The sequence below is a fragment of the Notamacropus eugenii genome, chromosome 1 (genome assembly GCF_028372415.1).
Source record: "Notamacropus eugenii isolate mMacEug1 chromosome 1, mMacEug1.pri_v2, whole genome shotgun sequence".
Classification (NCBI taxonomy): domain Eukaryota; kingdom Metazoa; phylum Chordata; class Mammalia; order Diprotodontia; family Macropodidae; genus Notamacropus; species Notamacropus eugenii.
In genome coordinates this window covers 635,570,772-635,598,554 of record NC_092872.1, presented here as the reverse complement: position 1 = coordinate 635,598,554, position 27,783 = coordinate 635,570,772, and the positions used below count along the sequence as shown (strand labels likewise).

The 27,783-nt window shown below is 37.9% G+C and overlaps 1 protein-coding gene across 2 annotated transcripts; it reads right to left on the bottom strand.

Annotated features, from left to right (window-relative positions):
• C1D (C1D nuclear receptor corepressor) lies at positions 1–25,771 on the bottom strand. 2 transcript variants are annotated; one of them, XM_072635378.1, is made up of 5 exons: positions 25,666–25,771; positions 5,411–5,556; positions 4,635–4,701; positions 4,220–4,275; positions 1–1,625 (listed from the first exon to the last, which is right to left on the bottom strand). In XM_072635378.1, exons 2-5 carry the CDS (start codon positions 5,549–5,551, stop codon positions 1,461–1,463), a joined length of 429 nt encoding a protein of 142 aa, XP_072491479.1. In that variant the 5' UTR covers positions 5,552–5,556; positions 25,666–25,771; the 3' UTR covers positions 1–1,460. The 2 variants fall into 2 exon arrangements, with proteins under 2 accessions (XP_072491479.1, XP_072491480.1); XM_072635379.1 differs by lacking the exon at positions 25,666–25,771 and adding an exon at positions 24,355–24,450.
• Between the last annotated feature and the right edge of the window lie 2,012 nt (positions 25,772–27,783).

Sequence of the window (27,783 nt, the reverse complement as noted above, 5' to 3'; positions counted from 1 at the left end):
TCTTTTAAAGAAAATAATTTATTTGAGAGGCTGCAGAGAGTATGCAGAAGTTATAAATGTTCTCCCACTCTTCAGATCATCTGACATTATAGCCAGAACAGAATTTGTGTCTCCATCAATGCTTTCCTCATCACGTGTCACAGAAAGAGCCCAAAATGCTTTACAAAATCCATTACATTTTAAGACCATTTCCAATATCTGTTTCTATAAATCAAGAAATCCATTTATTCAAGGTTACATATGGAGAATTAATCACACAGAAATCATACCATCTTCTCAAAAATTAAAGTATTTTACTGTTCTTGGCATTCCTGTATGTGATGGCATGGGTTTTTTACATTTGCATTAATTGGAAATATACAGTCAAAGTTCATGGGTTTAAAGTTCATGAGATATTGAAAAGTTCAAGACAGAATTATCACTAATAAACATTGCATCAAAATGGGATTCTGTTCGGATTCTGCCTGATACAGACACTTGCAATTATTACCATAATGTAACCTAAGAAAACATAACTGGAAGAATAGACAAAGCACTGAGAAAAAGAAAGAAAAAAAGAGAGAGCTTCAACACTCGACAAGTACTTTGAAACAAGAGCAAGTCATTGTGGTTAACTATTCATAGGTACCTCTACAACACAATTCCCATGAACAGCATGACTATCTTAAGTGAATCATCTGAAAAAAACTTATTCAAAAGAGTCACTAAAACAACAAAGATACAACCCTAGCTTCTAGAGTAAAGGAACGGTAACAGGTCACTTCTGGACTGAAGTTTCTTCACTGGTAAAATAAGGGTGTTGAAAGTATGACATCTGGGATTCTTTCCAGGTCAAAGAATTTGTGATTCTTTACTCAAAATCTAGTCATCAGTGTGAAATCTCAACTCTTATTCAAATAACATTTCCATTTATTTTTGAGTGTTCATTGGGACAAACAGATGAAGCTATAGATGACTCTTTACATTTTAACATATTTCAAGTACTTATTTTTAAAAGATCAATGATATCTAGAAACAAAAGAGAGATAACCATAATAGCTGTACTATAAAGAAATATTTAGTCTCTTCATTCTTTTTTTAACACAATATACTGAAAACAGATACACTGATAACACTGAATTTCACTTGCAGAATTCATGCAGTTCATAAGAGCAGTATAATAGCAAATGTTTACAAAAAACACAGAGATGAAATGTAATAATTTACAGGTTAGGACTTAGCAAAATATGAATATGAAATTTTAAACTTTTAAGAACTAGAAAAATCAATTAAAATATTGGAGAGGGGGCACATCGTGTAACAAATTTCAAGGGAAAATGTCATACCAGTATATATTTAAACCTAGTTTCTCCAGTTGAAATTCAATACAATCTTCTTTCATTTTCCACCAATTTTTAAAGGGACAGGGCCAAAACTTAATATGAAATACTTCTAAATATTCACCAAACAAAACCAAAGATTCACTTTTTTCTTTTTCCTTTATTTGAGGACTTTGATCCTTTTTCTGGTTTGGCTTCCCAAAGCGCATTTCTTACAAATCTTGAAGCAGCTCCTTTATCCAGTTTGGCAGCCATTTTCTTGTCTGAAATTTCTTTGACTCTGTTCATATAAATTCTTATTCTATCCTATAAAACAATAACAATTGATAGCAATAAAATATTTATCATCACTAGTTTTATTACAATATTCTCTATCAGAACACACTCCAAATTATATTAAGTGAAGGTCCAAGTATAGAATGACTTTGAAAATTACCTCAATACCATCAAATCAGAGTTCTGGTACTATGAAATTATTCTTGTCTGGACTTTTCCCAAATAATAACTAACATTTTATAAAGCACTTTAAGGTGTATAAGATGCTTTCCTCAAAATAATTCTGTGAAGGAGCTAGTACAAATATCATCATCTCCATTTTTCAGACTTAGGTAACACAGAATGAAAATTAATTTACTTAGCTTCTCATATCTATGAACCCAGTTGTCCTTACTCCAAATACAGATTCTTTCCCACTAAACATCAATGTCTCTCTCCAAATAAAGTACAAGAATCACAGAATCTTACAGGTAGAAAAAAATCTTAAAGATCATCTAGACTACCACCTGACATTTCCCTGTGTTATAGATAGAAATCTAAAGCCCAGATAAAAAGAAGTAACCTCTTGGGGTCGGGGTCATATAACAAGTCAGCAGCCAAGCCAAGACCAGAAGGCCTCCTATCCTTTCCATTATAATACACTGCTCCTTCCAGAACCCTCAATTATCTCTGTATATATTTCCTTCTATAATCACAACTAAAGTGGATATTATGCAAATAAAAAATTTGGGGTATAATGGTAGACTACTTACATAAAATGAACACATGTTCCTTCCCACTCCCCAATTCCCAAACGTATGCAAATGTTTGACTTTCAATGTTGTTTTATAAATGATTAACATATGAAATGTGATTAACAAATCCTCACAGCACTTGTCTTATATTTCATATTTTTAGCATACTATACTCTGTACTACATCTGTCTGCACATTTATCTGTCCTATTGTACTATAAGCATCTTGGGGTCTGAGACCATTTCATTCAACTTTTATCTCCTCAGTGCCTAGCAAAGTGCTTTGTTAGATTTGTTAAAATAAATGAAGAATAAAATTCTCCAATGAAATATACACTCCAAGCAGGCAGATTTTGCAAGGTGAGAAACACACAATGTTGCTATAAGACATTTATACCAGTATGACTGCTAATCAGGATAAATGGTTACTTTATATATCACTTTGAAAAAAATGGCACTGATGAGCAGAAACCCCAAGATGACAGCAAATGAATGATGAGGCCTAAATGTACATTTCATCAAACATCAAACTTATCAAAGTAACCACAACATGCCTAGGAAATACAGGGCTGTAAAACTGAAAAATTGACTTTTTTGACTGCCTTTCTTCATGAAAGGTACAGAACATTAAACGATCCAAAAAACAAAGAAGGAAAAGGGAGATTCAGGCATTTACTTGGATACTTGTAAAGTACAGAGCACAAAGAAATATGATCCTTTCCTTAGAGAACTAGACAGGATAAACTCCTGTTTTTCAGTCTGAAAGTCACACTTCTCCATACTCTTGAGTTTCATGATTTCTCACAATTGCTAAATTTAAAATAAAAAAAATTCTGCACCAAGAACCTTGAGACTGGAAAAATGTTCTGCTTCATCCATTAAGACAGAGAAAAAGCAATCTGGTTTACTCAATTTTTAAAAACTGAAGACAAAAATGGGCTATTCAGCTGAAATTAATACAGGTGACCACATACTTCTTGAAGTTAAAGTTGGTTTGTCTCATATACTTTTGTTTTATATGTGTGTGTATGTGTTTGTGTACATACACACATACACACACACATATATCCATAAAGAAATAACAGATTAATATATATTGATTATACTGACATTCTTATTTATAAAGGGAAGTCAAAAAGGCAAACAAAGTTTGATTTCTAATTTTTTCTTCAAACTGAATGATTTGATTTGATTTTTGAAGTCAGCAGAAATTCTAAGATACTAGACCTTATATACTGTACTTATGTATCTAAATGGAATACAAAGACAAACCTAAAAGATTTATTATAGGTTGTAAATATGTCACTAATGCAGAATTACTGGACAGTACACATACAACTGGTGCCAAAAAAGCTTTTAGCTTTGTTGCTGAACTGGATTCTTTACTGCTGAGAAAATGAATTAATGGAGGAATTGAAAAGGTGGGTGGGGGAGGAACTTTCCCGGCTTGGCTAGTAAATCAACTGGAATATACTTTTTAGAATTGTGTAAGAGTTTGGGGCTTTTTAAAAAACTTCTTTGAAGATAGCAAAGATTTCAAAATTCTGTGGGAAAAGACTATGTACATTACGAATAGAATTATTTAATATAAGGTAACTGAAACATTTTCCCAGTCCATTTAAATCTAGAAATCATAATTGCACTCAATCTAATTTTTTAGGTAAGAGGTTAAAATAAGGAAAACTAAAGGCAAAATTACAATTATCTTATTTGTTTATATAATTTCAGAAAACTTAGACAATTCTGCTTTTCATAAATGATACTGTGACACAAAGGTACTGTGACTTTTTAAAATTTAAAAGAATCAAATAATACCCAGACAGATAATCATTCTATGCACAAATCTACAATGGAGTAAATAAAGCAAAAAACATGTAAAGCAAAAGCTTACTATTTCTTGCTTTACTGGATGTTCCTTGGGATTAACTCCTTGAGTGGCCAAGTAAACTGTCAGACAAAATGAGAGAGGTTTAATAATAATTTTTAAAAGTATAATTTAAAAACTAGATAATCAATGACTAGATATTTTATAGTGGTGATTCCCTTCTAACTCTCAAATTATGTGCTCTGTGAAAATTACATATATATAGAAAGTACTACAATCAAGTAAATTAAACAAAATAAAAATCACAGAAATTTCTATCTTAAATTATTTAGCACACAAGCAAAATAAATTAATTTTTGGCTTATCCTGACTTTAAAAAAGACAAAAGAAGTTATTAAAAAACCTTAAAGCTTGGCTGAACTTGTCAAAATTAACCTGGAAGTTTCCCCTCTGACTAACTCAAATATATTAGTCTACTTACCCCAAAACATTGAATTCAATGTATAAGCAGAAACTAAATCCAACTTGGCCTGTTCAAGCGGGTCCAACTATTAAAAAAAAAAACAAAGTTTTAGGTCAATCAGACAGCATTTTAAATATTAGCAAGTATCAATAAAATACATACTACAGTCCAATAACTAAATGACCTGGAAACTATGCAAGAAAAGGAGATATCATGTTCATCTATTTTGACAATAAATTTTTACTTCTAAGTACCATTTTTTTCTTTACACAAAGAAAATATGTACAATGCAAGAAAAAATATTTTAAATTATTTTAATTTTTGAAGTTATGATCTGGGCTTTGTTATGTCAAAAGCAATTCATCAATATAAACACAGTACATGATGTATTTATGTATGAGGAGCAGGCTGAAATACTTAGGCTGTACCAAAGACAGAGAAACATAATGAAATTTGTTTGGGGCTGTCAAAATCAATTTATTGTTTTTGTCCAATAGGATTTCCAGAAACTCTGATAACATCATTCCACTACTTAAAAGCTCAAAGATGGATTCTGTCAAAAAGAATGCTGTGAGCACTCCTTCTCATAATCCAACCACAACAAAAAATGTTTACAGCTTAGATAGGTATTTATTAAACTTTAGGAATTTTCTATCCTATAAACTATACAGAATTCAGATATGAGAGTATGTCACTGAGCTATTTTTTCTCATACAGTAACTTGCTTAGAAGATGAAGCATTATCTACTAAATAAATACATCAATTAGGGAGAGGCATTTATTTTACTTTTTACCTTTTGTAATAACTCATTTCTAGAAACTGACATCATAGTCTTTAGCATTTCATCCACGGAATGAAGGGAATTCTCAAATGTTGACAGATAGTCATGAATTTCTGTTGGATAGTCTTCTCCACTAGTATCTTCTTCTGCCATGCTAACTAGAAAGATATATAAAAGTTACTTGTATATACTCAATGAAATCTTAGATATTTGCTCCCTTGTCTAAAAGGTATTTTATCAATCCTTCTTCAAATATTCTAGACATGTTAATAGAATTAAAACCAATTGAAAAACAATGAATCAAACCACCAGGGATGTCTTCTTACAACACAATCCTAGAGAAAAGCAGATAGTGCTTTAAAAACAAAGGTTAAAGTTCAATTTTCCAATGTATATTCCACAAATATAATGCTTAAAGCACTAAAGATGTGACTAGCAAGAGCAGAAAAACAATGGTAAAAACTCTGGAACTCTTAAAACTCTACAGAAATAAAAGACTAAGTCAATCAGTCTCAAAACAGGAGACTACACTAGAATGAGTAATTGGATCACATGTCATTCAAATGCAGACATAACAAAAATATAAGCTTTAATGTCTTTAGGTGAAAATCCATAAAAATCTTGGATTAAACTGATAAGAGAAATAGGAAATCTGATATTTGAAATGCTTCAAATAAATAGCATGAATTGCTGCTCAAGTCCAATTACACAGGCACTTTAAATCTATTTAAAAGTTTCAAATCACATTGTAGTTGTTCAGTCGTGTCTGATTCTTCATGACCCCACCTGGGGTTTTCTTGGCAAAGATACTGGACTAGCTTGCCATTTCCTTCTCCAGCTCATTTTATAGATGAGAAAACTGAGGCAGACAGGGTTGAAGTAACTTGCCCTGGGTCACACAGCTAGGAAGTAATCTGAGGCCAGATATGAACTCTGGAAGATGAGTGAGCTTGACTCAGGCCCAGCACTCTATGCACTGGGCCACCTAACTGCCATATACAGCACTTTAAAAGGGGAATTTAGCCGAAATGAAGTACAGAGCTGTCTTTCAAGCTAAGGCACAATTCTGTCTACCTATTTGTTCTTCTCCTTTACATATTAATATTCCAATACTCCTTCCAATGTGTTTGTGAACTCACTGAGATGAGTATTTTCTTCAACAGTCCTCTTATGTCAGCCCAATCCAAAGCAAATCTTAGTCTACATCCTCCCCTCAGTTTTCTATGTGCTAGACTTCCTTAAGTTCTCCTGACTTCTCTGTTGAGTTCTCCCTTATTCTCAAAACAAGGATAGCCCATCTTTTTTCAGTCATACTTTTCTCTAATGACACTTTTACACCACTTCTCCTTCATAATTCTTTATGAAGCCTGTCCACATCCACTAAGCACCTGTCTATTACACTTTGGGTGATCTTCAACTTAAGATCTTGGGAGGCTGTCCTATGACTTGGAATCCCATATCCCTGAAATGTTAGTATTAAAAAGACAAGCTTTTGTTTCAGGGGATTGTTTGAGGGCATTAAAAGAAAACAGCAATTTCCCAAAGGCAATCCAGTCCCTTCTTTCTCCTGATCAATTGGATGTCTACTGCACTATTCAAACTTATAATTATGCAAAATATGGTAAATAGTTCCAACCTAATGGAAATATGCAGTGCAAATTAAAATAATTCAATCACTTCTGAGGAATTCATTATTCACACTAATCAAGACCCAGGTATAGGTATGTACACATAAACACACAAACCAACTCTATGTAGCGTCATCCATCCTGCTGCAAGTCAGAGCATTTACTATGAGCACCTAAAATAAGCCAGGCACTGTGCTGTGGACACAAAGAATGCATCCTCTTCCCTCCCCACAAATACCCCTACTCTCAAAAAAGTTCACAGACAACATGCAAACAACTACATACAAACAAGATATACTATACAAGATAAAATGGAAATAATCAACAGAGGGAAGGCATTACAAGGAACCAGAAAGTCTTCTTGTAGGTAGAATCTTAGCTAAGCCTTGAAAGAACCCAGGAAGGCCAGAAAATAGATGAAAAAGAGAATTCTTGACATAGGGGACAGTCAGTGAAAATATAAAGTTCAGAAATGGAGTAGGTAAGAAACAGAAAGGAGACTAGTATCACTGAATCACAGAGTTCAATGCAGGAATATGGTGCAACAAGATTGGAAAGAAAGGGGCTAAGTTATAAAAGTCTTTAAGTGAAAAAGGGATTTTATATTTGAATAAACCAGTGGTTCTCAAACTTTTGGCCTCAGGACCTCTTTGTGCTCTTAAAAAATATGGAGGCCCCTCCCAAGAGATTTTGTTCATGTGGATTACACTGCTATTTACTGTGTTCAAAATTAAAACACCTTTGTACTATCATGAAAATGGTTTTGTCCTTGTAGGTACCCTGAAAGTATCTCAGGGACCACAGAAGTCACCATATCACAGTTGGAGAACAGCTAAAATGGAGTGTATCATAGTGCAGACAATATGCATTCTACTTAGTTTTTCTTCTGTAGACAGGTGGGCTGAACTCTTTGTGGCAATTATGTATCTCGTTTAGGAGGTTCAGCAGTGTTATGTTGTTTGATGCAATTAGCAGAATGTTCATCCACAAACAGGACTACCTACCTAGAAGACCTATCTATAGTGAATGCCTCTTAACTTGGACTCTGGACAGAATCACCTCCAAGACTCTGGCAAACAAGTATAGCAAACATTTATTCCCTCTTTTTATGTCTTGCCTGGTATTAGTGTGTAGAGGGTCAAATAAGATTACCTCTGTTGTTACAACTTTCCAGGAATCTTATATAATTTTGGCTTGTGCATGGGAGATATCTTTAAAGCATCATTTGTTTGTTCATTTTACTCCATCTAGTCAATTTTTTTAATAATAAAAAAATAGAATTCTGTCTTTACTACACCTTTCACTCAACGAAAAAGAGTAGAATACTAATTTGTGAAAGTGTTCCTGTTCCATTCTCTTGCCCATATCATGAAGCCTTCAGTATAGTTCAGATTAAAACATACTTTTCTCAGTTTCTTTATGGGTCTTCCTTTTGGTTTGGTTTTGTTTTTTTGCAACACGGGTAATATAGAAATGTTTTACATTACTTGATACGTAAAACTGATATCATATTGTCTGCTTTCTTAATGAGTAGGGGGCAGGTAGGAGAAAATTTGTAACTCAAAAGTTTTCAAAAATGAATGCTAAAGATGGTGGCATAGAAGCAGGGACTTGCTAGAGCCTTCTCCCCAAAACCCCTCAAAAAACCTGTAAAAAATTACTCTAAACAAATTCTAGAGCAGCAGAAGCCACAAAAGGACAGACTAAAGCCAATTTCCAGCCCAAGACAATATGGAAGATCGACAGTAAGGGTCTATCGCACTGGACCAGGAGCTGAGCACAGTTTGGTGTAGAGCAGGCAGAGCTGGAGCAGGCCTTAGGGACTGAATCGCTGGCAGCTGTGGCGGTTTCCAGACTTCTCAACCCACAAATGTCAAAGACAGCTTCAAAGATGAGTGGGAAGGGTCTCTCACTTGGCTGAGAGGGGAGTGTTTTCTGGCCCCCACCCCAGTACCCAGGGCGGTGGCAGCCACTGCTAAGGCAGAGGCTGCTTCTGGAGTCCTACACTTAACAATGAGCTCAAAAGTCAAGTAACTGGCTGTGAAAAAGAGTAAACGGGGAAAAAGAATCAGACCATAGATTCCTACTTTCTTAGTGAAGAGGTATTTTCTTATGTCACTGGTGACAAGAAAGATAAAAAAATACAACCAGAAGACAACAAAGTCAAAGCTCCTGCATCCAAATCCTCCAAGAAAAATATGAATTGATCTCAGGCCATAGAAGAACTCAAAAGAGTACAGGAAAAGTAAGAGAAGTACAGGAAAAATTGGCAAATGAAATGAGAGCAACGCAAGAAAATCATGAAAAATGAGTCAACAACTTGCTAAAAGAGAACCAAAAAAATATGCTGAAGAAAATAACACCTTTAAAATTAGACTACTCCAAATGGCAAAAGAGGTCCAAAAAGTCAATGAAGAGTAGAATGCCTTAAAAAGCAGAAAAGGTCAAATGGAAAAAGAGGTCCAAATCCTCACTGAAGAAAATAATTCCTTCAAAATCAAAATGGGGCAAATGGAAGCTAATGACTTCAAGAGAAATCAAGAAATTATAAAACAAAACCAAAAGAATGAAAAAAATAGAAGACAATGTGAAATATCTCACTGGAAAAACAACTGCCCTGGAAACAAATCCAGGAGAGATTATTTAAAAATTATTGGACTACCTGAAAGCCATGATAAAAAAAAAAAGAGCCTAGACATCATCTTTCAAGAAATTATCAAGGAAAATTGTCCAGATATTCTAGAACCAGAGGGTAATACAGAAATGAAGAGAATCCACTGATCACCTCCTGAAAGAAATCCCAAAAGGAAAACTCCCAGGAATATTGTAACCAAATTCCAGATTTCCCAGGGCAAGAAGGAAATATTACAAGCAGCCAGAAAGAAATAATTCAAGTATTGTGGAAACACAATCAAGATAACACAAGATTTAGCAGCTTCTACACTATGAGATCAGAGGGCTTGGAATATGATATTCCAGAGGTCAAAGGAGATAGGATTAAAACTAAGAATCACCTACCCAGCAAAACTGAGTATCATACTTCAGGGGAAAAAAATAGAATTTCAATGAAATAGAGGACTTCTAAGAATTCTTGTTGAAAAGACCACAGCTGAATAGAAAATCTGACTTTCAAATATAAGAATCAAGAGAAGCATGAAAAGGTAGACAGGAAAGAGAAACTCCAAGGAACTTATTAAAGTTGAACTGTTTATATTCCTACATGGAAAGATGATATTTGTAACTCATGAGACCTTTCTCATTATTATGAGAGTTGGAGGGAATATATGTGTGTGTGGGGGAATACATATATATATACATATATATATAGAGAGAGAGAGAGAGAGAGAGAGACAGACAGAGAGACAGACAGACAGACAGAGACAGAGAGAGAGAGAAAGGTGGGGGGAGGGAGAGAGAGCACACAAGGTGAGCTGAATATGAAGGGATGATATCTATAAAAGAAACTTAAGTGTTGAGATGTATGTACTAGGACAAAGAGAAAGGAGAGGTAGAATGTAGTAAATCACCTCACATAAAAAAGGCAAGAAAGAGCTTTTACATGGAGAGGAAGAAGGGGAAGATAAGAGGGAATAAATGAGCCTTACTTTTATAGGATTCAGCTTCAGGAGAGAATAACACACACACTCAATTGGGTATGGAAGTTTATCTTACCCTACAGGAAAGCAGAGGGGAAGGAGATAAGAGAGTGGGGATAACAGAAGGAACAGCAGATTGGGAGAAGGGGTAATCAGAAGCAATCCCTTTGATAGAGGGACAGGTCAAAGGAGAGAATAGAATAAATTAAGGGCGAGACAGGATAGAGGGAATCATAGTCTTTCATGACATGACTGTTTTGGAAGTGTTTTGCATGACTATACATGTATAATCTATATTAAATTGCTTGCCTTCTCAATGAAGGTGGATGTGGAAGGAGGAAGGGAGAGAGTGTGGAACTCAAAGCTTTAAAAATGAATGTTAAAAATTGCTTTTACATGCAACTAGGAAATAAGATATATAGGCAATGGGATACAGAAATCTATCTTGCCCTACAGGAAAATAGAAGGGAAGGAGATAAGGGTGGAGGGAGTGATAGAAGGGAGGGCAGACTGGAGGAAAGGGTAATCAGAATACATAATGCCCTGGGGTGGAGGTAGGAAAGATATGGGGAGAAAATTTGAAATACAAAATTTTGGGGAAGTGAATGTTGAAAAATTGAAAATAAAGTTTTTAAAAGAACACAATAGAAAAGGATCCTGAATAAATTTCAAAGACCTGGTAAACTGTGTTATTGTAACACCATGAGAGGAGAAATAGTAACTGAGCCATAAGTTATGAGTGAATTTGCTATTTAAGGTGAAATCACATGGGATCATAGTTAGATATTATTCTGAATTATGATTTGAGGTATGATTGTCTGCATTGTCATGAAGCCAATAGTCCAGCACTCAAAGAGGATGCCATGTGCTGGCCACAGGGAGAGTGGTCTGGGAACTATTATAGGTAACGTGTCTATACCTAGGTGGTTCTTGTTTGTCCTTCATTCTCAAAAAAGACCACCTTCATGATGCCATGACTTGCTAAGTGACTTGGATTCAAGTGAGGGAGGATATGTAAAGTCACCAGTCTTGGTTTCTCCTCTAGAGCCTTCTGGGTCCAGAGGCAAGATATAAATCTGGATGGCTGGAGATGGCCCCTCTACATCTGGGAAAGGCTGAAAGGACAACCTGGGCACAGTTGAAGACAGGATCCTTTCAACTTGGTTTTCGAAATGTTGCCTTTGAACAGGAATATGATGGCTTTGGCATCTTGTAAATGGAAGCAGGACTTTGTCTGACTGGCTGTTCTAGGAACTTGCTTATGATTCCTGCCTCAACTCAAACAGAGCTGAGGATGCCATATCCTGTATACCTATTGTTATAGTAAGTCATTTTGTGCCCTTAGGCTTGGACCTCCAGGACCAGTTCTGATGCTATTTCAACCATGTCTCTGCTTCTTCCTCTCATAGCAAAGTACAGATAGAATACATATAAAATGAATACAAGGTAGTCTTGGGAGGGGTCACACCAGTAATACTAAGCATATATAGAAAGCTTTATAAAAATTATCTAATTTTATCCTCATAACAATGCTGGGAAGTAGGTGTTATTATTACCCTAATTTTATAGATGAAGAAACTGAGACAGATAGAGGTTAAGTGAATTGCCTAGAATTCCTCCAGCTAAGAATTGTTTGGGCCCAGATTTTAAGTCAAAAATGATTTTGTGAAAGTGGCAACTGAGCTGAATCTTAAAGGAAATAAGAGATTTCCAAGGCACAAGGGGGGAGGGAATACATTTCAAACTTGGACCCTGGAGATAGAGCATCACATGAGCAAAGTAACAAATCAGTGTAACCAAATCAAAGAGTTCAAGGGGCAGAGTAAAGTAGAAGAGGTCTGGAAAGGTAGGAAGAGGACAATAGGCTGTGAAAAGCATTAAATATCAAACAGAAGAGGCAATGGAAGAACTAATGAAGTTTGTTGAGTGGATGGGGCAACATGATCAGACCTACTCTTTAGGAAAATCACTGTGTAAAGGATGTATTGCACTGGAGAAAGGTTTGAAGCAGAGAGGCTAAGCAGAGGATTATTCCAATTGTCCAATGTAGATGAGGACCTAAAGTACAATGGTGACTGTGTGAATGGAGAGGAGGAGACACATGGAGAGATGTGATGGAGATAGAAATAACAAGATTTGGCAATCAACTGTATACATGAAGTCATTGAGAGTAAAGAGTCATGGTTATGAACAGGAGTGACTGGCAGGAGGATGGTGCCCTTGACAGTAACAAGGAAATTTGGAAAAGCAGTGCCCTTGGAAAAATATTAAGTTCAATTTTGCACATGCTGAGTTTGAGACACCTCTTAGACAAAGTAAATGCTCATCCATTGCCAAATAGTTTTTAAAAAATGGTACATGCCTGTAATATCACTGTACCTTAAGAAATGATAAATATTTTAAAATATATAAGGATGAAAAGGCATGAATTAATGCAAAGTAAAGAGAATCAAAATATCAGCATAACACAACAACTACAACAATGAATGATAAGTGGAAAGAACAAAAAACAAAACTGGATCAGAACACTGTATAGTAATAATGAATAAGGTTATCTTCAAGAAGAGACAGGTCCTTCAATCATTCTCATCCTTGGTTAGAAGTTCCCTACATCAGTGGTGGCAAATTGCTGGAGGCTAATGAGCTGGAAAGTCACAAAATAACATTATCTATGTTGTATTGTACTTTTGTTTATTTGCCAAACACTTCTCAATTATATTTTAATACAGTTTCAGGAGTGACACTTCTGTTCAATATCAGTGAAAACACAGATCCATTAAAAAAAATTTTGTGTGCGTGGCTCTACTATGTTAAATACTAAGGAATTTATGTAAAGTTTTATTCTCTAATGCACACTGAGTAGATTATTTATCTTTGTTGAGAGTAACTAAGTTATTACTACTATTAACAATAATTTTTTAAAATCTAAGTTGATTGATGAATTTCCTATGTAACCAAGTTAATCTCTTTAGATCAGGGGTTCTTAAGTCCTATGAACTTGTTTGTTTTAATATCATATCAATATAACTAATTATTTTGTAATCCTATGTATTTTATTTTATGGATTTAAAAACACTATTCCGAGGAGTCAACAGGCTTCACCAGATTGCAAAAAGGGTCCATGACATGAAAAAAATTAAGAACCCCTCGTCTAGATGAGCTCTGAACACTTCACCCTGCCCTAAAATTCTTTACCTATAAGTTAATTCTCAATTACCTACACTAATAGAAGGGCAGGGTGGTATACAACAGTAAACTACACTCCAACTCACCACCTGTATTTCTAAGGCCTAAGAGATAAGGATGGATTTGGCCCTCAACTATAGTCTGCCCATCCCTGGTATACGCAATCCAAGAATAATTTTCATTTGGTTTTGGTTGGCCTAAATAGATCTTTCCCCCAATAAATTTATCTTCCTATTTTTTAGTTTTTAATAAAATGTTAAAAATTAGTTTGTATGCAAAGGAAAGTAAACTAAATGCATATAAGATGACAGAAAGAAACTCAGCTAGGATTAAAAATCTGCTGTGGACAAACCAAGAAATAGATAATTCATATATAAATTACTTTAGTTCTCAAATTCCTGCAGAGTTAGAAAGCAAATCTAGTTAAAAATTAAGTATCATTAAACAAAACCTCTTAAAATACATTTCTAATACAGAGGAAGAACGTTGTCTAAACCTGCTTAGCAGGAGGTATGTGGGGGGCGGGGGCGCGAGATGAAAGGGGAAAAGCCCAAAAACCCTATTCACGTCCCACTTATCAGCTATGTAATCTTAAAGCAAACTTCTTAACCCCCTAACCCTTTACTCTTCTAATCTGAAAAATGGGGATACTCATTTGACTTGTACCAGCTACCATGGGGTTAATTATATAGTGTTTTGTACCATTAAATGCTATATAACATGTCAATTATCCTGACATGTATCACTTGATTACCAAAGAAATTATCATATAAAGTACTTCATCACAAATTACTAAGTATTATTGCTATTGAAATACCTTATTTTAAAAGCTTAAAGAAAGTTCTTGGCAAGGCGTTCTGCCTTTAAATCGTTAAAATCACAAAGGATTCTTAGGCAATTGTGGAGTTGGATGTCAAAGAAATATCCATTAAAATTCAAGAAACAAGAGATGTGAATAGACCGAGAGTATTTAGTTACAAGTCCTCACCCCAAATATCCCCTATCTGGTGATTTTCAATTCTTTTTTTCAGTACTTCTCCCACATGAGGAAACCACAGCACCTTAATGGGCAAACCCAGTGACCTCTGCATTCAGTAACACCAGAACAACAGTAACAGAGCGCATGCAAGGTGCTGGTGGCAGGAAGGCAGCAACCTCCCAAGCCTGCTGGCCAGCATGAACACAGTGACAAGTCACCGCCTATGTACAGCTACTGTCAAAATCACATTAAAGGTAAAGCAGCTGACAGATAACACCCAACTCCCATCTTCTGGCAATCTTCCTTTCAATTCATTCATAAAGCAGCTATCAACCCCCCAAAACATAACTGCCTCATTTAACTGTTTTTAAAACTTGCTGTAGGAGCACCAGGATTTTATTGTGCCATAACTGGAATGTACTTTAGTCACTTCTGATTTGGTTATTTCTCAATCAGAACTTTTTTTCTCAATTTTATTAAGAAATGTATTTAAACAGTCTCAAGATGCAACTGGAACTACACGTCTGATGCAACTACTGAACTGCTAAAATTGTTTCAACAAACGTAAAAATGAGGAGGAATCTTTTGAGCCTGAAAGTTCGAGCAGTCAAATGAAAGACAGTTGTGATATAGCAGAAAGAACTCTGGCAAAAAGGTCAGGAGAACCAAGCTCAACGTCCATCTCATGACCTGACCAGAGCTTCTTAACCTTTCCCTGTCATGGAACCCTTTGCAACTTTCATGAAGCCCACAGATCTCTTCTCAGAATTTTTTTAAATGCATAAAGCATATAATGGATTACAAAGAAAACCAATTACACTGAAATATAGTTATCAAAATATTTTTTAAAACAACTTCATGTTAGCTTAACATATACATAAATGCCAACTATCATTTAGGGTCACACCGATATGAATCACCTGAGAAAAAAAGGTAATCTCCAGAAAGGTAAAAGGAAGTGAGGATGTCATGAAAAAAAGCATACAGCAAGGGATAAGGATGGAGAAAAGACCTAGGATTTCACTGATATACAGAACTGCCACTTGAGAAAACTCCCTCTCCCAGTTTGGTGGCAAAGTAGATGGCATGATGGACCAACCAGGAGTCAAGATGAACTAAATTCAAATCCTGCCTTATACACTAGGTAGCTGTGGGAATCTAGGCAAGTCACTTAACCACTGTCAGCCTCAGTTTTTGCATCTGAAAAATGGGGGTAAAAAAAAATCTACCTTCCAGGGGTTGTTGTGAGGATAAAATGCTATCTGCACAGCAAAATGCAAACCTTAAGATGTTATATAAATGCTAGCTGATCAACATTAGCATTATTATTATTACCACCACCAATACAGGTCTGCACTTCCCCTACAACTGCTAGTCTGAATTGCCTAGAACACTGAGAGATTAAGTGATACCCAACTGTGTCAGAGGTCTACATGAACCCAAAGTTTCTTGGCTCTCTACCTGCTCTGGGAAGTTATGGAAAGAATGCTAGGTAACAAAACAGAGGTGACCATGGATGAGTTGCTAAACTTCTTGAAGTTTCTTCATTTGTAAATAAGGCGGTTGGATGAAAAGGCTTCTGAGCTCCCTTCTGGCTCTGGATCCAGCAACATGTATTACATGGCCTCTCTGCTGGTCAGTTTGGAACATTTAAAAATCTTCCAAAAGTCTTCTAGTTCTCAATTTCCTAATCCTACATTAAAACAAGATTTTTTTACCATTCCTTTTTAAAAGATGTTAGGTTCAGAAAGATAGCTCCTTAAAAGAAAGCTGAGGAAGAGGAAATAAAATCAACACGCAGTTAGTTTTTCCTTATAAATTGCTGCTAACCACTCCAGGCTTCTAAGGTAGTTGCCCAGGAAAAGATACTCAAGAACTGGCCAGCTGGCTTAAAGTTACATCACTGGGACATTTTCAGGAGTGGGAAATTAATTGTGTTAACTCCCAATGTCAATGAAATCTAAGAATGTTATAGATCTCCTACTCTTCTACAAAGTTACACCAAAATAATAGGGATTATATTCAAAATTCTTGTACATATTTTTCAGCAGATTAAAAAGCACCCAGAAAGTTACTTCCCTATATAGTGCCTTCAACACAGAAGGTTAATACTGCTTGACTTGACTTTATCATAGCAATGTCATTCTGGTCCTCTTCGAGAATGGACAACAATCACCACCACCACTAAAAGCAGTATTATATGCTTAACCCTCAAGGAAAGTTCTGCTTCCAATGATCTCAGAATACAGGGCACCTACAACACAATTACATCGCTATCATATTTAACCTTACCCAGTATTTCTCTTTCAATACCTAGAACTGAACATGGCGTGGGTATGTATTAACAAATGTGGGATTCATATGCCCTTACCACTTTTCTCCACTAGCTCAAAAGTTCAGTTTACATTCAAAAGTCATTCTTTATAAACATGGTTTAGTAGAGATACCCTCTGTATAACAGCATTGGCTTCTTTCTGTCCTAGATGGGGAATATGAAGTGCCTTTTAAAAAATATTTGAAAATAGTTACACACTGCTGATGAGTACTTAGATCTTTTCTATTTTCAAGATGTTTAGTCCATGCTAAATACATGGCAGTTGCCTAAATTCAGCCTATTTAAACCTCCCTTTCAATATTAGATAAAAGCAATTTCCATATATATCGTCAGGGAAACAGGGCATTTCAGTGGAAAGACCACTGGACCTATAGTCAGAAAAGATCTGGATGAGGATCTCTCACCTCAGTTACTAACAAGATCAATATGTCCCTAGGCAAGTCACTTAACGATTCTGAGCCTCAGTTTCTTCAAAGTAAAATGGAAAGAATATCTATAGTACCTATCCCCACAGCGTTGCAGTGAGGATCATGAGATAATGTTTAAAAAAACAAAGCATTATTATAAAAATGGCAATAACTAACATTTATATAGTTCACAAAGTGAAGAATCATAGGTAGGTTTGTCTCCCTTTTCCTCCAAAACAACAAAGACTTTAGATGCTTTGCTAAGGAAGAATGATTCATTCTAAGTGTTCATCAATCACAAAACCACTTCTTATAAAAATGAAATGGAGAATTACTGTGCCTAAACAAATGATGTATATGAAGACTCCAGATAAGCATGAGATGACTTTTATGAACCAATGCAGAATGAAACAAGCAGAAACAGAGAAACAACAGAGGCAATGAGACTACAACACTAAATGTAATATCACAATGACCAAAAAAGAAATGGAACACTTTAATTGTAATGACCAAGTTATGCCCAGGCAAAGAGGGGAGAGAATACCCTTTCCTTCCATCTTTTCACTGCAAAGGAAGGGAGACTGACTTTGCACAAAGAAAGATAGACACTGCATTTCTCTTCTTTCTACTGGAAGGGGGAAGTTCAGGACTGCATGAGATAGGTGGAAAGGGGTGGACATTCCATGTAGAAAGTGATAAGCAAAAGTATAGAAGTGGCAATCCTCAAGACTTGTGGAAGATGGCAAACAAATTAACTTTACTTGGTCAGGGGGAAAGAAAAGGGGAAAAGACACCTCCCAAGCATAGGCCCTCTTAGAATAGTAATGGTAATGTTTTATGAGGGATGAAAGTTAGCTAATGCAAAACCACTCGATGTTGCAAAACTGGGGGATATAAAATTAAGGAAATATCTATTTATCTCCTAAAGCTCTCAATGTTCAAGGTACAAGAAAGACAGGAGACAAGACTAAAAAGAACTGTGGGTCATTTATAGAGCTTTACATTAGGTACCTAAGAAATCTAAAGACACTGTATTCTCTTTTACACTATCAAACTCATCCCCCATAGAGGTCTTGGGGTGACCCTTTCCCTCTTCTCTACCAATTTCAATGCTTCTTCAAGGCCCATGTTCTAGTACCACCTTCTCTGAATGTTCCATTTCAGAGAGCTTAACTTCTGTAGCATTAGTATCACTGTCATCATCCAACACTTATGCTTTGCCTTCTACTGTAATTACACATTTTTAATGTGTAAAAACATATTTAAATATGTAAATATTTTGTCTTCTAACCGGACTTTAGGTTCCCTGAGGACAAAGATTCAGCACTTAGCACAATACCTTTAACACTGTAAAAACTACAAAAATAAAAATAAAGACTATTAACCATGATTTTATTAGTACAGTTATTTCTACCTAACCCAGCAAAGACTGCAGATATTCTACCCCTTAGGTGATAGTTTCAAGAGCTGCCAAAAAGCATTCATCAATCACTCATCAACCTTCCGGTCATAACTGTCTCCAAAACTAATAGATGAAGGCACAAGAACACTAGTGAAAAATGACAATTTACAGTCTGAGAGAAGGTAAAGATTTCAAGAAGACTATCAAAATGGTAAATGAATCCAAAAAACAGAGTAATCTGGTGCTATTTATTTTATAAGCAAACAGTTGTTCCTGAATGCATCCCATTAACCATGCTACACGATAAGTACAGGAACTAATGCTAGTAATGATGAGCCTAAATCATCAAATAAAAGGTTAAATTATATTTTGTACACTCTGTTTTAAGGTACTTTGTGGTAAACAGTGGTGATGGTAGTTGTGGAAGGCTTAAGGATGTCAATTTTGTTTTTAAAATTTTATTTTTAAATTATGAATTTTAAAGAGCATTTCAATACATACAGCATAAAGCAAAAGAAGATTCTAAATGCAAAAGAATCTTCATTTCACATCACTTGCTTTTTCCTTAAAGGTATATAATAAATAATAAGCAAATTCTACACATGACTTTCAACATTGTCTTGCTTTCTCTATTTCTTTCTGAACTTCCTTCAGTCCTCTTAACATTTTAAAGAATCTATTCCATTGTCCTCTTATTATTCTTTTGCTTCTAACAGAGGAGGGGAAGCATGGCTGGGGTTTTCCTGAAGAAAATTTTTTTTTGGTAGGTGATAAACCTCTATGGCATTAACTCAAACAAGTATTTATCTGAACATCTACAGTGGCCATTAGACTCAGGGAAATTAAAATAACTAAAATGAGTATTAATGCAATAGTACCAAAAAGTGAAAATATAGAGAATGAGTACAACTAGGCCAGTACAGTTAAGACATGCAAGATGTCATCATGAAATAAGCATGGGGCTTGAAGGCAGGAGACAAGCACTAATATCTAGACGGTGCTTGAAATTTGCAAAACACATTCCTCACAACAACTGTCAGATGGACAGTCCAAATATTATTATTATTCCAGCTAAAAGAACTGAGACTCTGAAAGAATGATTTACCCATGAGATAGGATTCAAACCCAAGTCCACAATAACATACTGCCTCTAAAAACCTGGGTCCAAGTCCAGATTGCCCTATTTAATCACTATGTAATGTTGGAGAAGTCACTTAACCTCAACAACACTCAGTTTTTCCACCTGCAAAATATGAATAATACCACCTGTAACAGCTACCTAACAGGAAAGTGCTTTGTAAATTGTAAAGCACTACAGAAACGTGAGCTATTATTACTTCTCTAGGATTTTTGTGAAACACAAAAGGATGATTAAGATTTGGGAAGAAGAGAAGGCACTTCAGTCAAAGCATAGCATAACCAAGGTAGAGACAAAAAGGAAGTATCTGAGAGACAGTGAGAAATGCGTCTAAATGGAAGGTTCCTATGTAGGTAATAAAATCGGAAAGCTAAAGAGTTTGAACCTTATCCTGGAAGCAGTAAGAAGCCCTGTGGGCTCTTGAACAAGGGAGTAAGAGAAGGAAATATCTTTGAAAGTCTTCTCCCTTGCAGCTGCCACAAAGTTCCGCACAATTGGTGAGAAAACAGATTTTTTTAGATGAATCTTTTCTGGAATTACAGTTACCAGCAGATCATAAGATTTAAAGCTGAAAGGGTCCTTAATTATGTTCAATAACCCCATGTTACATAAGAAAACTGAGGCCCAAAGAGGGTAAATGTCTTACACAAGGTCATAAAAATAGTGTCTGAGCTCTAAAATCAGGGTTGCTTTTACTTCTCCAAGAGTAGAAAGTGAATGCTTTGTACTATCTATGGAAAATTGTGAAATGACATGCTCAGAGTAGGACCCTAGCTCTAGAGTTGACAAGGACTTCAGAGGCCATCTAATCCAACTCTTTTTGTTTTACAATGAAGAAACTAGAAGTGAATTGGTAAACGTTCAAGAAAAGGGGTGGGGAGGGGAGGAAGTAAATATTTAAGTGCCTACTATGCGCCAGGAACTGTGCTAAGCACTGTACAAATATTATCTTGATTCTCACAACAACCCTGAGAGGCAGGAGCTATTACTTGCAATTAACAGTTAAGGAAACTGAGGCAAACAGAGGTTAAGTGATGGCCATGGTCTTGTTATCATATGCTTGAGGCAAAATTAGAACTCTAGTCTTCCTGACTAGACACTGAAGCCACCACCAGCTACCCGTGTGCACAGGACACATTTTCTCTCCCTACCCCCACCCCTCCGCCACTTAATAGCATTTTATTTTTTCCAATTACATGTAAAGACAGTTTTCAACATTCACTTTTATAAGATTTTGAGTTTCAAATTTTTTTCTCCTTCCTTCTCCTCCTTCCTCCACAAGATGGCATGCAATCTGATACAGGCTATATATTTACAATTCTATTAGACATATTTCCACATTGGTCATGTTGTAAAGGAAGAATCAGAACAAAAGGGAAAAACCACAAGAAAGGAAAAAGAAGAGAAAACAGTATGTTACAATCTGCATTCAGACTCTATAGCTCTTTGTATGGATATGGATAGCATTTTCTACCATGAGTCTTTTGGAGCTGTTTTAGATCACTGTATGGCTGACAAGAGCCAAGTCTATCAATGTTAGCCATCACATAGTCCAGCTGTTATTGTGTACAATGTTCTCCTGGTTCTGCTCACTTCATTCAACATCAGTCCATGTAAGTCCTTCCAGGTTTTTCTGACATCCATCTGCTCACTGTTTCTTATGGAACAATAGTACAACTTGTTCAGCAATTTCCCAATTAATGGACATCCTCTCAATTTCCAATTCCTTGCCACCACAAGAAGAGCTGCTATAAATATTTTTGTACATGTGGGTCACAGGACACTCTTAAGTTTAATCTTCATTACTACTTTCTCCATCACTTTGTTGCTGACCTCATTGCTGTATACCTGTGAAACATGGACAGTCTACCAGCATCATGCCAGGAAACTGAATTGCTTCCATTTGAACTGTCTTAGGAAGATTCTGAGGATCACCTGGCAGGATAAGGTACAAGACACTGAAGTCCTTGCTCGAGCTGAACTGCCAAGCATTCAAACGAGGCTTCAGAAAGTGCAACTTCAATGGGCTAGTTGCATTGTTAGAATGAAAAACGTACGCTTGCCAAAAAAGACCACTTCATGGAGAACTCGCATGGGGCAGGCAATCATAAGGTGGTCAGAAGAAGTGACACAAGGACACTCCCTCAATAACTTCGGATTTGATTGTGCGACATAGAAGACACTGGCACAGGACCACTCAGTATGGCATACTCACATCAGAAACGGTCCTGTGCTCTATGAGCAAAGCAGAATTGAAACAGCACAAAGGAAATGAAGGATGCACAAATTTGGAGTAATCACCCCAAATGTCCACACAGACTCTCTGTGCTCAATCTGTGGTAGAGCTTGTATTGGTCTGATCAGCAGGTCGGACACACTGAAACTTAATTTTATCATGGTGATGTCATTTTGGTCCTCTTTGAGAATGAAGGACAACCACCACCATCACCAAGTTTAAACAATCAACAAAACAATCAGGCTGCTGATTTGTGTACCCTTTACTGATATGTGAGGTACAAATGCCTATACTAAAAATTTAACAACTGGTTCAAGAGGCTGGTGCCAACTCCAGCATACCCTCTGAAGAAACTAGGTTTCATGGAATGGTGACTCATCCAATCTCCCACAAGTAGCGTCAGAAGTGGGATTTTAACCCAGGTCCTCTGACTCCCAATCAGTCAGCGGTCTTTCCATTTTGCCAATACTCTTAATAAATACCATCACTCTCAAATGCATAAACATAGTCTGTTATTCAACAATACTTGCTGTTTGAGATTGATGGTTCTGTTTGTTTCTCAGGACCTGTAATCTCATCAGGGTAGGAGATCCCCAAGAGGAAATTCATTCTACAAAAGAATACCTACAACTCTTCTGTGACAGAGAGCCTTAGAGTTGCATGGGGTACTGAGCTTCCCAAGGTCACAAGTCAGATTGCTCCAGAAGCTGACCTTGAACCAGACCGTACTATTCAAAGGGCCATGCTTCTGTCATTATTAAAAAAACAACAAACTTCCATTCCATTTTTAATTCGAAATGTTTCTAAAATCACCAGGTGGACAAAATCCTCCCAACTTTCATTTTTATGCATTCCTGGGAAGTCACAGATAGAGAACTATTCTAGAACTAGAAGGGTTCGGATTCAAGTTCCCCTTCTGACAACTTTTCAGTGATCCGAGCCAGAAGTGTCAAACACTAGTGCTTGACTAGTGTTGCCCAACCAGATTAAAATGTGATTGGGAAATATGCAACAAAATAAATAAAAAATATAATAAAATATAATGTTACATTGTAACACTCAATTTGTACAGATTAGTTTCCCATCCCCACCAATCTACTTACTTGAGTATGACACCACTGGTTTTCAGACTCTAAATTGCACAAAATGTACTATCCTGCAAGGGAGGATAGGCAGTGCAGAGCACCAGGCTTTGAGTAAGGAAAACTCATCTTCGTGTTTTTAAATCTGTCTCAGACACTTCCTGTGTGACCCTGGGTAAGTCATTTCACCTTGTTTGCCTCCGTTTCATCATCTGTAAAATGAGGTGGAGGGGGAAAGAGCAAACTGCTCCAGTAGATTTGCCAAGAAACCCTCAAATGGGGTCATGAAAAATTGGACATGACTGAATAATGTCCCTACAGTGGTAAAGGGAGTGTCCTCACCCGGAAATTTCCTATACCAATGGAATCACAGGCCTCTTTCATTTTTAGAAATCTCTCTGTTGCAAGTATGTTGCCATTCAAAGGCAGCGAGGAGGAAAATGCTTGTTAATTGGAAAAATAACAAAATTAAATTTGAGAGAAAATTTGTGAAAATACTTTGAAAAGATGTATCTACAAATACAAATTTAAGGGATAATGATCAAGTTCTGAATTATGATAGAGTAAACCAAAAAATTAAATGAAACACTGATCTGGGAGGAATCTAAGGAGATGATATAGTGGAAATCTCTCATTTTATAAAAAAGTATTTTGTAAACCTCAAAAGTGCCACATAAACAAGAGTTTTTAATTATAAGAGAGAATGGCTCAGAAAAATTAAATGTGACTCACCCACTATCAAATTAATTATCAGCACTAGAAACAGAGACATCCCCCATGTTTCAGTATAGTATTAAGAGTGTAATCAAGTATATAAAGTCCTAACTATATAAAAGAGAGAGCTGCTCCAATAATATCCCATTCTTCCTTAATTTTGGAGAGAGACTGATATGGTCGCTGGGAGAATAATACCTGCACTTTAAAAATACTGAATTGGAAAAATTAATCAGATTTTTGCATATCATACCTCAAAATAAGCACAAGTCTCATCCAGAGGAAATCGTTAGGTCAGTAAAAATTACAAAGGGAACTGAAGTCAACAAATAGGAAGGATTTAAAAGGCAAACTTGCTTTCTAATTTTTTTTTTAAAGATATCCAGACTACCCAAACACTGCTCCCATTAGGATATCATTATCCAGGGGAGGGCAGAAATGAAGGCATTCTCAAATCTGACTGAGGATGGACCTATGACAACTACAAAGGAAAAGGAAATTCCCTTTACTAAAACAGATGAGGCATTGTTCTGTCATAATAAGCAGTAGCTAGGTGGTCCAATTGTTAGGGCCATGGATTTCATTGAGGAAGACCTGAGTTCAAATGCTTCGAGACACTCAGCTGTGGAACCCTGAGAGAAAGTCACTTAACCTCTCTCTGCCTCAGCACTCTCATTTGCAAACTAGAGATTATCAAATATAGCACAATAGCATGCAAGCACGTGGTGAGGAAAAAAGACAATACACGTAAAGGACTTAGCGCTCCATAATTATTACAATCATTTTATGATCTTAATCTCCTTGTGGGTCATGGACCCCTTTGGGAGGCTGGTGAAGCTTATGCACCCCTTCTCAAATCAAATGAGAAGCTGTTTAGCACAGAGGTAGGCACTTAATATATGCTTATTCCCTTCCCTCTCCCAAACACTACTTAATTCATGACTTAATTTCATCCTAATGTAATGAATCCCAACTTAATTCATAAATGATAATTTTCAGAAAAAAGCTACTTCCCCCCCCCCCCCAAATTCATGGACTCCAGGTTAAACCTCCCTGCCAGGGTACTGAGTTGGGATCCCAGAACTTGGTCAGGTTCCCACAGGAAGGAGGTGCCAGGGGTAGGACTCGAACTCAGATCTCGCTCCCGGGCCCCTCAAGCTTCCGGATCGCGCGGCACAGACCCGCGGGGTCATGTGACGATGACAACCCCAATACTGGCTGCCGCCTCGATACACAAGCTCCCCACAGAGGGGAGACGAAAAGGGGGAGGGGGAGGGGAAGGGGAAGGAAAAGGAAGTTCCCGGGGAGCAGCGGGGTTTCCCTCCCGCTCGGAAGGCGGCGCTGCCAGGCAACCGGAAGCGACAACGGGCCGAGGGCCCGGAGCGCCCACAAGCAGGGCCAGCTCCAGTTTCCCCAAAGAGCGGGAACCCGGAAAAACGGTCCTGGCCAATGGGCCACGACCTAGGCCCAGGTCTGGGGAGGCGGGGAAAGGTTGGAAGAACGTGCCCGTCGGGGCTGCGCGCATCCGGGACGAAGACAGACTAGCACTCCGCCTAAAGCTCACCTCGTCTGGCACTCGCTCCTCCGGGGGAAACCGGTCACGGCACCCACGCGATGACGTCACTCCACCTCGCGCAGGCCCAGTGACAGCAACGGACGGGAGCGCAGGCGCGATCAGCCGAGCGCCGAGCTCTCGATTGCGGGTCCTCCGCTTCGCGCCTGGAGCCTAGGAAGAGATCCAGGTCCTGGGACTCGAGACCTCGCCCCGCCCTGGGGGCTTCCAGACCAGCTCAGCCCAGGCCGTCCCCTCCTCCCGCGAGGCTCGCAGAACCGGCCCCTCCAAGATCTCCCCTCAACACTCAGGATTTAAAGCTGTGAGAGACCTTGGAATCTAAACTGGAAGCTCAAGAAACTGAGGCCCAGGGAGGGGCAAGCAGCTTGGGTCTCTGCCCGCCTCCCCCTTGCATGGAGGAGAACCTTAGGAGCTGTGCAAGGTGCGGAGGGCTCAGCTTTCCGTCTTCCCGGTGGCCTCCCGCAGGACCGCGGATGACGGCAGCTGTCCGCATCAGCACCCCCGGCAGCCTGCGATGCCGGCAGGCAGGCCCGGCGCTGCGCACGTGGCCTGGACAAGAGGCCGCAAGCTGCCTGAGGACGATCTCTGGGACACCCCGCGAGGGAGGAAAAATGACCTCCAGCACCCAGGGGCGGAGGGGGCAAAGTGCGGGGGACGTGGCCTGCCCATTCTGAGGAATGACATTTGCAGTCAGCTTCTATTCAGCACCTACTGCATACAGAGAAGTGGCAGCGCGAATTTTCTCACCCAGACTTGCCAACACGTACCCACGAAATCAAAAGTCTGTACCCTCCACTCCCTCCGCTCAGCCCCCTCCCAGTGCCAAGGGTACACGCTGTGCTAGGCACTGGGGAAGCAAAGACACAATAATGAAGTATTACCTCTCCTCAAGAAGATGATGTTCTGGGGGGAGGGGAGGGAGGCTGAAGTTATCACAAAATATGTACAAAGCATGTAAATGTGAAGTAGTTTTAGTGTAGGACGGGACTGTAAACACAAAGTGATTGTGGTATGAGGGAATAATAGGGGAGACCTGTTGTAAGAAGGTGCCAGGTCATTCATCTGATGGTGGTTAACTGCAAATATTTGAAAGGCTGTTATAGAAGCGAGGTTAGAAGAGTTTACCTAGGCCCCAAAGGGCAGAGCTAGGAGCAAAGGTGCTGATTTTAGTCTGATAGAAGGAAAAATTCCCTAAGAGTCAGTGCCACCTAAAGGACCCTTCTCTCTTCCTGGAGTGCTTGACCCAGCTAGCTTACCGATCTCCTCTGCTACACAGGGTCTCTGCTGGGCAGGGACTCCAAGATGCTCCCAGAATGTGCTCCTCACCCGCAGCTAGGCTGCCCAGTCTGTGTCCTCTGTATTTCCGAGCCCATGCCTCTTAACTGTAAGGGTCATGCTCTTCGAAGCTGCTTCTTCCTGTGGATGAGTGTCTCTCTATCTGTCTGGAGTGTGTCCCTTGTGGGGGATGCGGTGTCCAGTAGCTTCATTTCAAAGTTATATGGCTCAAGTGGGACTGGGGGCAAGGAGTGAATGGTAGAGAAAATCCTCTCTTGTTGCCTTTTGGTAATGGCACAGGGGTCCACTTCCAACACTGCCTCCAACTTGGCAAATCCTAACTTTTCCAATCCTGTGCATGACTTTCTCTATGACTCTTCACCCAAGGTGGTGAGCCTGATAACTTTGCACAGCCCTCCCTCACTTAAATCTAATTCCCTTGCATGTCAGGGCATCATCTTCCTGATGTCATGGTCCTGTTCAAGAAGGAAGGATAGACAACAACATGTAATAAAGATAGGTCTAAGCAGATAGAGGCCTGGACTTGGAGTCAGGAAGACCTGAGTTCAAATCCTACCCTTGACACATAACAACTGGGTGATCCTGAGCAAATCACTTTAACCTCTCAGGCTCACTTTCTTCATCTGTAGATAGAGGATAATAGTGAGGATCAAATGAGCTAATATATGTAACATGTTTTGCAAACTGTGATGCACTATATAAATATTAGCTATCATCATTATTTGCACAGGATGAGGTGTAGTTTAGTTGTGATTTATAGAAGAGTTATCCACACTCATGAAATAGCATTTCCATTGAATAACTAAAGTTATT

Bases quoted from the DNA above. Each gene is read 5' to 3' on its own strand.
- C1D (XM_072635378.1), bottom strand. From the start codon at position 5,551: ATGGCAGAAGAAGATACTAGTGGAGAAGACTATCCAACAGAAATTCAT. The intron at 4,702-5,410 runs GTAAAAAGTAAA...TTTTTTTAATAG, and splicing joins GAAATGAGTTATTACAAAAG to TTGGACCCGCTTGAACAGGC. The intron at 4,276-4,634 runs GTAAGTAGACTA...TTTGTCTGACAG, and splicing joins ATTGAATTCAATGTTTTGGG to TTTACTTGGCCACTCAAGGA.